This window comes from Lathyrus oleraceus, chromosome 4, assembly GCF_024323335.1.
Source record: "Lathyrus oleraceus cultivar Zhongwan6 chromosome 4, CAAS_Psat_ZW6_1.0, whole genome shotgun sequence".
Lineage (NCBI taxonomy): Eukaryota > Viridiplantae > Streptophyta > Magnoliopsida > Fabales > Fabaceae > Lathyrus > Lathyrus oleraceus.
Genome location: NC_066582.1, coordinates 467,503,612 through 467,515,857, shown reverse-complemented (window position 1 = coordinate 467,515,857; position 12,246 = coordinate 467,503,612). Strand labels below are relative to the sequence as shown.

The 12,246-nt window shown below is 32.1% G+C and overlaps 1 protein-coding gene across 1 annotated transcript; it reads left to right on the top strand.

Annotated features, from left to right (window-relative positions):
• Positions 1–6,621: 6,621 nt before the first annotated feature.
• On the top strand, positions 6,622–10,356 carry LOC127076156 (protein DMR6-LIKE OXYGENASE 2). The gene is made up of 4 exons (XM_051017733.1): positions 6,622–6,942; positions 7,261–7,508; positions 9,539–9,860; positions 9,947–10,356. The coding sequence occupies exons 1-4, from the start codon at positions 6,724–6,726 to the stop codon at positions 10,187–10,189; spliced, it is 1,032 nt and encodes a 343-aa protein (XP_050873690.1). The 5' UTR covers positions 6,622–6,723; the 3' UTR covers positions 10,190–10,356.
• Positions 10,357–12,246: the final 1,890 nt, after the last annotated feature.

Genomic DNA, 12,246 nt, shown 5'->3' with positions numbered 1-12,246 from the left:
ATCTGCACTAGTGGAAGACACACGAGGTCCATCCCAAAGTCTCTACCAAAAATACTCAAAGGGCAATTTAAACAAACTGAAGTAGTAGTCACTGAACCCTTCGCAGGAGTATCAATCACCATACTCCCATGCATCTCAGATATCTCTAATTTAAGTTTCACCGCACAATCCAAAGATATAAAGGAATGAGTCGCACCTGTGTCAATAATAGCTAAAAGAGGAAAGCCATTCATATAACACGTACCTCGGATCAAACGATCATCTGCAGAAGTCTTAGAACCCGATAAAGCAAAGAACTTGCCTCCCGACTGGTTCTCTTTCTTAGGCTTAGGACACTGTGGACTGATATGACCCACCTCTCCACAGTTGAAACAAGTCATAGTCTTCAACCGACACTCTGCAGCCAGGTGACCACCTTTTCCACACTTGAAACACTTCTTCTCAGTACTAGTACACTCATGGATACGATGTCCAGCCTGACCACATCTGTAACACTTAGCAGGGGCACTGGAGTCTCCCTCACTAGGTCTCTTCATCCCACTCTGTCTCTGGAAACCTTTGCCAGCTGCATACGGTTTCCCACGATCATTCTGATTCTTGCCTTTCCTATCAACCCTCTGCTGATAGCTCTCCGCTCTGGCCTTGGTATCCTGTTCAAAAATCCTGCAACAGTCAACCAAGTCAGAAAACACTCTAATCCGCTGATACCCAATAGCCTGCTTGATCTCGGGACGTAACCCGTTCTCAAACTTCACACATTTTGAAAATTCCCCAGTAGCCTCATCATAGGGAGTGTAATACTTTGACAGCTCTGTGAACTTAGCAGCATACTCAGTAACAGACCGGTTGCCCTGCTTCAATTCTAAGAACTCTATCTCTTTCTTTCCTCTGACATCCTCTGGAAAGTACTTCCTCAGGAATCTCTCTCTGAACACCGCCCAAGTGATCTCAGCACTCCCAGCAGCTTCCAACTCAGTGCGGGCAGCAACCCACCAATCATCTGCTTCCTCTGACAGCATATGCGTACCGAGCCTGACCTTCTGGTTATCGGCACACTCAGTCACTCGGAAGATCCTCTCGATCTCCTTCAACCACTTCTGAGCACCATCTGGATCGTATGCTCCCTTGAACATTGGAGGATTGTTCCTCTGGAACTCACTCAGTTGACGAGCAGCTCCTAATCCCACAACATTCGGATTCCCTCCAAGTACTCCAGCTAGCATACCCAGAGCCTCAGCAATCGCAGCATCGTCTCTACCTCTTCCAGCCATCTCTATTCTGAGTTAATCCAACAAGCTAAAACAATAAGTACTGATAGGGTTACACAACACCTATCACACACAGGGAAACAAAATAATTACGACTCGACTCGACCGACTATGCTCTGATACCACTAATGTAACACCCATCTAAAATACCCCAGTAATTAATTAAAACAACAATATATGAATCAGAGTAGATATGCAATTTCAGGGTGTCACACTCGACACTTCACACCATTCACCAAAATAACCTGTCATGCTCATTTATTAATCAAAATAAAACATTGCACAATTCGCAGCGGATAGAAATCTAACAACATACAAACCATGTAACACATTACATGTAAAATTGTTCAACAACCAAAAAATGAAAACAAAATAAAACATCCCGTCCCGATGTTACATATACCAGAGCATGACTCACTAAGGAACTACACTAGACTCCAAGCACTAGCTTCTACTCAATCACTGCTCGTTACCTGAAACATAGTTGTAAGGGTGAGTTCCTCAATTGATATAATAAGCATTATAAAATATCATGTAATGTTAAGTAAATTAACACATTCATCACCCTAATCATATCACACATTCAGCAACGGCAACATCAACTCATAATCATACTCAACACAAACACAAAACACACGTATAATATTGGAATACATCCATTCATATTATACGCCATACATACATTATGTAATGAGACTCCATGCATGCGGTACCGACTATTCGTGAACACATAGTTCAACCTCACCGATCAAACCCAAATACGGCTACCAAGCTCACTAGTCCTACTCATTTGAGACCTAGTGACTCACTCACTAATTCCTCACCATGGGAATTAGCTACCACCATAAAGGCCATGCTATGCACGCTAAATCACCTAGCATGCAAACATCAACAACAATCCACAATGGACATATGCTCACACTCTAAGCCATAAACAGTCCATCCACAATTGCATACATAATAGATATATTCACAGCATTATGCATACCATCATACATCATCAGCATATTTATCACATAATCATATCATGTCATGCCAAATAATAAATCACAGTATTAACACACTATACTAATACTTATACTGCTCAAAACAACGGGAAATGATCCCTACTATATCATACATCAGCTAAATTACATCACTCAACTGAAACGACCAAAACTGCACAACAACAGTTCAGAAAAATCAAACTTCTGCCCATACACGTATGCCTCATGCCCATACGCGTATGACACATTTCCTAGCCAAGCCCATACGCGTATGGCCTGTCTCATACGCGTATGCTACGCGTACCACTTCTCCCATACGCGTACCAACAGAGACAAAACTACGTTAGAACATCATCTTCTTTATTCATACGCGTATGGCCTCACCCCATACACGTACCAGGCCATCTCATACGCGTATGGCCTAGTGTCATACGCGTATGACCAGAAACCAAATTCCAGATCTGCTATGGGTTTTCTCTGCTACGAGATTTCTCAGATCCAACCTCCCACAGTCCAATTTTTTACACAGTATTCGTTCATATTATCTAACACAGATCATACCCATTCAATTTCACAATTTGCAACGTTCATCATCCTAATTAGAGTCGATCCAATGGCTTATTACTACCCATTACATGTTAACCCATAATACCCATTAAACGACGATAAACCCCCTTACCTGAGTTAATCCGGCAAATCCTTCTTTGACCTTCAACAATCGTGAATTCTCCTCTTGAGCCCTAGCCTCTTCTTCTCCCTTTCTCAGTTTCTTCTCTGTTTTCACGTGTAAAACCTTTTTACCAAATGGGACTCTTTACTGATTCTAACTTTTTATTCCAATAATAATAATCCAATAATATTCCCATTATTTAATTAAATTAATAAATATACTAATAATAATATATATGAAGGGTTTATCTTTTATTTTGAAAAATAATACCCTCTCATTCATATTATCATCATAATATACTATTAAACTTAAATTAAATAATTATCATATTTTATCGGGGTGTTACAGACACTGCATGCACCGATAAAGCAACGACTAAGTCTTTTTTGTTTGGTACTTTTATCATTATATATCATTATGCCATAATTTTGTTTTTAGCAAATAAGTGAGTTCTTCAAAAAATTCTTTCCTTCGTTATCATGGAAAGACAATCACGACTAAGACAAATGAGCGATGTCGTATGACTAAAAGTAATAGACATCCTAAAAAGAAAGTCGCTCAAACAAGAACACATAATCTTGAAGAAAAGGTGGTAGTTAGAGTTCACCCCCTCTTGATAGCTAGCCACTCCGTATTGTAGGAGGTGAAATCCCATTACGTTGACCTCAAACCAAGTCTAAACTTGGGGGAAGAGAGAAGGAATAAATACTTGGCCAGGCTTGCTCCTGAGATACTTCCAATAAAGCTTCAAAGCATGGCCTCACGACATCTATCAAACATCCAAGGAAACTAACATTAGCACTAAAATGGTAACCTTCAAAGGTAGGTACCACAGTAAGTAACAATGTTAGTAATGCTCCTTATTGAATTAAACTCAAAAATAGTGTAAATATATGGAAATCGTAACCAATTCTTGATCAATAAGAGACGTCCTTACAAATACAACTTGGTAAGAAACAAAATACGTAACACCTGTGAGTGTGAATCCTCGCCAGGAACTTCCACCCTCCCATCTATTATCGCATGCTCAAGGTAAAATTGATCCCACAATATTATTTCCTCACATTGAAAACATTTAACCTGCTTTAGGGTATTCTCAAAAGCTACTCATATAATACATTAACTAAAATCCACGACCTTTGCATACTTCTTAGACAAGTGAACATTCTCGTACTTGATCTCAAACCTTCTTCAAACCTCCTCGGGCTTCACCTAAGGACCTCCATTTGCAAGAGTAGTTTCTATATCAAAGAAATCCTTCTTGAAAGACATCAACAAGGTATCTCGTTTTTATCCCTATAGTCAACACTTTCACTTTCTCAGTCAATAAGTGAGGATACCCAAATAATCACACCTCATCCCCTATTTACCTTAAGAGGTTAGCCTGTCTGACAAGCTCACTTATACTTTGTTCCTTCTAGATAACAGGGGCACCAATATGTTCCTTAAGCCTCTCTTTTTATTTTTGAAGGCATTCGGGTGTTAAGACTTCACCCTTACCTACAACTCCAAAATCCAAGATAGAAGATTCGTTGTGCATCTGATACAACATCTCTGTCATGTCTTCTTGACGAGTATCTTCAGTCATGCTTCTGAAATACGTGTATTCCTCTTCGGGGATGACGATCAAAGCTCCCTAGATTTTCGAGGACCAGGACATGCAAGGAACAATGAAGGCATGCCCAACTAGTTTGATAGAGAGTTTTTCCCACAACATGACCTCCCCGAATATAGCTCTCCGTTCTAAGGCCTTTTGAAAACAGGCTTACCAGCCAAAAGAACTCCATAAACACCTCTCATTCACGAACCTTCACCTTTTACTCTTGGCAATGACCTCATCATATCCTCTCCCAAAGGTCACTATGAAGAATTTCGCATCTTCGACAACTCTGGATAAGGAGGGGATTAAGAGGTTTAAATTTCAAGCTTTCCCAAAGAGTGAGTCTTCTCTTAAGTCATCACAGTCACAACCTCATAAGAAGATGGTATATATTTAGAAACCATCCTCGTCTAGGGAATTGATTTATAGCAACTATCTTATTTGTAAGAAGAAAGACAAGTAAAGAGAACACCCATTTTGGAACAATAAAGGAGAAAAATGGGAGAGTTCTCCACCCCTTACCAAAATATTGCACTTCTAATCTTTGATGGTCGCTCCCACTAGAAAACGAGTTTTTATGTACCATCTCCCTTCCTTTCTCGATGCAACGGTTGAAGAGGCAATATGGTTAACAAAATCCAAGCCACCCTAAAACACTAGCTTATTTTTCAAACATGTCTTCTTTTGAGACACATCATCAGGAATGTAAACATAAGTTCCATGGGCAGCCAAAAAATGGTTTTAGCTGAATTTAGATAATATGATAAAGCACCTTAGGAGTGTCGGGTTGGGTATCATAGATACTTGTGTGAATGACTTTAGTGAGGGGAATGACAAAGTAATACCGATCATTGAAATTTTTCATACTCTCAACATACACCCTGAATATATCTGGAAGTCTTTTTGTTTATTTTGTGTTTAAGTGTATGTGACATGTTATGCTTGGTTATGCTTGTTGTTGATGAGTTCGTATTTATGCAAGTGCTTGCATAGTTTAAACTTATGCTGTGATTAGTTTATTCATTGGGTTTAATACTTCACATGCACACACTGCTACTGATGTATGGCGAAAAGAGATTATTTATTTATTTATTTATTTTTTACGTTTTTTATACTTGTTATAAAAAATTAAATTTGATATATTATTGATTAGTGTATCTCAACCAACTTACTATTTGCTCCATCTCATAATAATAATTTTAAAATATTTTTTTAAACTTTTAGTAAAATATTAATTAATTTTTTTCAATTAAATCATTTAATTAATATTGTTTTCATGTTTCAAATTCAATTTATTTAATACTATATTTATGATAATTTTAAATTTATTAATATTTGATAAGGATATATTTTAGAAACTCGTGATTAATTGAATAACTTATCATGGAACCGAGGGAGTACTCAATTAACTAAAATAATATAGGGTAATGCTAACTTGTGTCCCAAGGGCACATGTAAAGAAACCCACAAATAGAAAATTTGTATTGGAAAAATAAATAAGATTATTAATTATAAATTTTTGATAAATTCAATACACAATTTTCAATAATTTATTTTTATTTTTATCTCAATTATATATTTATCTCAATTATATATTTTTAAGAAACATATAGAATAACTGGAATTGCAATTTTTTTTTCTATTAGAGGCAACTTTCCATCTATTTGATTATTTAAAAAAAATATTCCATCTATTAGTCAAATTATATATTTTATAATCTTTAGTACAAAAATAATACTCATTTTACAATACATAAATATTTAATCAAAATATTAATTTTAAAAAATATTATTTTCAACTTTAAAATTCTTCTATTTTTATTATATAAATGCAATGTACACTACTAGTAAAATATGGTACTTCCTTTTTATAAACATATTTAAATGCCATGTTTTATTTAACAATTTTACTTTAGTAAAATAAAAATCATTAAATATGATTTTTTTTAAATGACATGATTTGACTAAAATTTTCAAATGACAAGATTTTTAATAAAAAAATGACATGCTTCCTAAAATAAAATAAAAAATTCATTAAATATGACATCACAAATGTGATGATAAATAATGACATAAGCAATGATGATCCAATAAACAACAAACATCACCGATGAAACTTGTTTACAAATAGTCACAAGTTCTTGTCTTGCTACATCAATCAATTGTCACAAATCCTAGAAACTTTCGTTTACAATATAATATGGCCACAATGAAGCCTTTAGTAACAGACCTTGCTTCCACCTTAAATTATGTCCCTTCAAATTTCATTAGACCCATTGGTGACCGTCCAGATCTTCAACTCCTATCATCCACTAATGATTCCATTCCTATCATTGATCTTCAAGGCTTAGATTCCTCAAATCGTTCTGAAATCATCCAAAAAATTGCTCATGCTTGTCAAAACTATGGATTTTTTCAAGTATAGTACATCTTAATCTTATCAACTTCTTAATTTCTTATGAGTACTATAATAATTTTGAATTTTTTAGTTTAGATTATTGTCACACATACAACATCATTTATCAACGTGGTATGATCAGATTTCTAGTCTATAATAACTAAAACTATGTAATTGTGTTATGATCGACGAGTTTAAATATTAACCTCGGTTATATCTATTTGAAATCTAAACGGTTCGATCAGATATTGACGGAGTAAACAGTTCGATTTTTTTTCCACATGTAATAGTTGTATGTGATCTAATTTTTTTATATTATTTATTTAAATATATTTTTAGATTGTGAATCATGGGATTCCAGAGGAGGTGCTAGGTGATATGATGAATGTGTCAAAAAAGTTCTTTAATATGTCGGAGAGTGAGAGGATGAAGAGTTACTTCGAAGATCCATTGAAGCCGACAAGACTTTCGACGAGTTTTAATGTGAAGACTGAGAAAGTTTCAAATTGGAGAGATTTTTTGAGACTTCATTGCCATCCTCTTGAAGATTATGTTCATGAATGGCCTGCAAACCCTCCTTCTTTCAGGTTCAAAAATATACAACTATTCATTGTTCTTATTTAAATATATGATAAAGAAGTTTCAATTTATTTTACACTAAGAATACATATAAGTTTTTAATGGATACAAAATAACATTTTTGCCATATAAGTATTTATTGTGTTAAAATCAAACTATGCATTTCTAATTAGATGGTTGAATTCTATTCATATTGAATTGCTTACCATTTGATTGAGATAAGACAATTCATTAGAGGGGTTAAAAAAGTCCTAAATAATAAAGTCCTAACAATTAGGCTCTTATATGACCCCATTTTTTTAGGTCCCCTACTAAATCAATAGCTATTTGGCCCCTTATTTTTAAGCCCCTCATATTTTTGTTTTTTAAAAAGTCTAAATGAGGGCTCAAAATATAATTTATTTGAAACAACATATTTTATTTTTTTAAATAAATATTTTTGAAAACTATTTTTTTTTCAAAAAAAAACCTGATTTTGTTAAAAAAAAAATATTATTTTTTTTTAAAAATAAACATAATCGATTTTTTTTAAAGTATTAAAATTTTTAGTATTTTTTAAAAAAATTGATATTTTTGAAAAAAAAAATATTTTTTTCGTAAAAAAAACTGATTAATTTTTTAAAATGAGAAAGACGGTTTTTCTTTAAAAATAAAAAATCAATTTTTTTCAAAAAAAAAGTCAATTCTTTTTTAAAAGAAAAAAATATTTTTTTCGAAAAAGAATATCAATTTTATTTTGAAAATAAACAATCGATTTTTTTCGAGAAAAAAGTCGATTTTTCCTGAAAGTAAAAGATTTGATTTTTTTTATATATAAAAAAGTCGATTTTTTTGAAAAAGAACCCGAATTTTTTCGAAAATAAAAAAAACTGTTTTTTTTCGAAAATAGAAAAAAAAAGTCAAAGTTTTTTCTAAAATAAAAAAAATCGATTTTTTCCGAAAAATTAAATCGATTTTTTTAAATAAAAAAGTTTAATTTTATTTAAAACAAAATCGAATTTTTCTTAAAATAAAAAAGTTGATATTTTTTGAAAAAAATGATTTTTATGAAAATAAAATAATAAAATAATTTTTTCTTTAAAAAAAAAGGTCAATTTTTTTTTAAAAGTCAACTTTATAAAATGATGGGGCCTTAAGGCTTTATTTGAATTTTATGGGCCTTTATTTTAGGGTGCTAATTTATTTTTAGAAATTTTGGGGTGTTAAAAGTTCGGCCCCGACCCCCTAAATTGGCGGTTCTACAATTCATATTAAATTTTTTCATTTTTATTAAATATAAAAATACAAATGATTGAATTTAAAACTCAACATGAGTTTAGTATAAACATTTTATTTAATTTGATATTTGATCTTAGTTTCAAGTTCATGAATAATTCGGTTTAATTAATTACATTTAACTTACTTTCTTGGATCATGTAATTAAAACATTATTTTTTAAAAAACTAATTTTTTTTAAAGAGAAGTAAATATCAGACAAAATATTTTCTAAATTTTAAAATTTGAGGTTATGTTTGATAAGTCATATTTTACGAGTTTATAGTTTATAAGTATATATACAATTTAAATTTGTTTGATAACGGTCTTTTCATTATAAGTTTATAGTTTATTTTATTAATCTATAATTTATTTTCCAGATATTATTTCAAGTAATATTTTAACTTATAGTTTATAGGTTATAATATTTTCTTTCATTTTTATTCTTATTATTTTAATAAAAACTCTTTTTTATCTTTTATAATATATTTTAATTTAAAATAAAATAAATAAATATTAAATATTTTTTATGTCATTTTACATTTATAAGTTAATTGAACCGTTAATTTTACTAAACATTTCAATTCGCTTATCAACTATCAACTATCAACTATAAACCATCAATTATCAGATATAAACTTTAAACTATAAGTTAATTCATTAATCAACCGTTGTTTTTATCAAACAAACAGAACCTCTATATATAAATTTATTTTTATATGTATTTTATATTTTTCTTTCAAATATTTATTCACAATTTTATTTATTTGTGATGTATATATAGGGATGATGTGGCAGAGTATAGCAAGCAACTGAGAAACTTGGCATTGAGATTGCTGGAAGCAATATCAGAGAGTTTAGGTTTAGAAAAAGATTACATAAACAAAGCATTAGGCAAACATGGACAACACATGGCTATTAACTACTACCCTCCATGTCCTGAGCCAGAACTAACATATGGTTTACCAGCACATGCTGACCCAAATGTTATCACTATTTTGCTGCAAAATGATGTTGTTGGTTTACAAGTTCTTAAGGATGGTAAATGGGTTACTATAAATCCTGTTCCTAACACCTTTATTGTCAATATTGGTGACCAGATTCAGGTAATTATTCCTAATAACTTTAGCAATAACGCTTATTTTTCATTCCTATAAATAACTAAAAAACTACTTATTTATGCATGTTATAGGTGATAAGCAATGATAGGTATAAGAGTGTGCTGCATAGAGCTTTGGTGAATAGTGAGAAAGAGAGGATGTCTATTCCAACTTTCTACTGTCCATCACCAGATGCAATCATGAAACCAGCTCCTCAACTCATAGACAATGATCATCCTGCTCAATACAAGGAATTTGAATATAATGAATACTACAAGAAATTCTGGAATAGAGGGCTTTCAAAAGAAACATGTGTGGATATGTTCAAAGCTTAAATTGTTAGTTTCTAGAATATCTTTTTTTGAAGTAGACAAAAATGAGCAAATAATGTCTTTCATGTTTGGAACTCTAATAAAAGATCTTTAAATGGATTTTAGTTTAATAAAAATATATGATTTGCATCAATGGATTAGTTTATTGAACATGATGATATGTTTTCCGACGGGTAAAAATGTTTTAGTTACTATATGATTTACAACAGGTTAAATATGTTTTTAGTTTTTACAAAATTTTATGTTTAGTTCTATCAAAAATTTATTTGACTTTTAGTTTTTATTAGATTATCACCGTACAAAAAGTGTACACTATTTGATAATCCTATCGGAGCTAAGCTAGTTAAGATTGTAAGATTAGTTTTGATATGAGTTGTATGAAAAATGTGAAAGATATCTAATTCTTCTCATGCTGTCCATTTACAATCTAGTAGACTCAATCTTCGTAAGATCAACTGATGAGCCATAAATGCATATGTCTCTCTGTCTGCCTGAGGTCATTCAATAGGGCCTGATTCCCTTGCTTCTTGTCCGTGATTGACCATTTATGCTTATTAATAAGTTTTTAATAGTTGTATCTACCTAGAGATGTTTCTGTCATCTAATGGGACATGTCTACCTTGGGTTTCCTTCCTTATCTTGGCCCAAATATTTATCTGTTTATGGGCTCTCACCCGACTTATTACTTCATGCCCGGGTTCATACCCGACCTATGATAAGACATGAATATACATAGTCCCTCAAACCTGAGTCCCCAAATGGGAGAAGTGCTTTAGGAGGAGAGACCAAAATGTACGTAATCCCTCAAGCATGGGACCTAAAGGGATAAGTATTTTAAGGGGAGACACTACTACAAAAATACATATAATAACGGTTGTGAAACACATATAATAATAGTTTCACGCCTGTTATTAGGTAACGTGTGATTGCATGTATGCTGATTTCCACAACGGGAGAGTGGTCATGGCTATAAGTTAGATATCACTCTACTTATAAAAACGGTTACATAAAACACCTGTTGTGAAATAATTTATAGGTCCTGAGTTTGAATCTTATCAACGCCATTCTTGCCTTTTTATTATTCTGATAGCGTGCTCTACTTATAACAACGGTTGAATTAAAAATCATTGTGAAATTATTTGTTTTTATATATATTTTTCAACTTTTCAATATTCTCATATTTTTAACCTGAATATTTTTGAATCGTATCAGACCAAAAACAACAATACACCCATGTGTGAATTGAATTAGACCTAAAATTGTATTATATCAAATGACACAATTCCATTAGGAACAAAAAATTGTTTATTACATTAAAACCAAAATGGCACAAAATAACCTACACTGTACACATCATTACATCAAATTATACTATATTGTTGTCTTTGTATCTTGTCTCTTGATGTCTTGACTTTAAACACCTATAATTTCAAATAATAATAGTTGTTAGAAAATAACATCATTATAAATTATAACATACAATAAATTATAAATGAAGAATATAAAATACTTACCTGTTAATTTTCCCATATGTCTTCTTGATGATCGTTACGAATAACATGTACATCATCTCTATCAACTTCTTCATATGAAGTATGCATTTTTGTTGCATAAGAAGAAGTGGAAGGAATATCAAAACATTCATCATTACTATGAGGAATGTGTTTTCCTTTGAGAACAATTGACCATCTATTTTTGATAAGTCTGTAGGGTCTGTCACATAAAAAACCTGTTTTGCTTGAGTAGCCATGATGAATAGTTCGGTCATATAAGTTTCCTTGCCAAAGTCAACCCGTGTAAGTACTAACTCATCAGTTTGTAAATCATTGTTATTGGGAACCCAGTTGCATTTAAATAAAGACACTTCAGATTAAACAATTTTAACAACGCAGACAATCGTGTAAAACTGGTGCACCCATTATATAAAGATGTATCTTTGTCGATACATAAAGTATAATAAATATGAGATTTCATATAAGACAATTCTCCAATATCACATATCATGTCTTCCAGTCAATCATCCATATCTTCATGATCTTCATCCATTTGTGACGTCACAT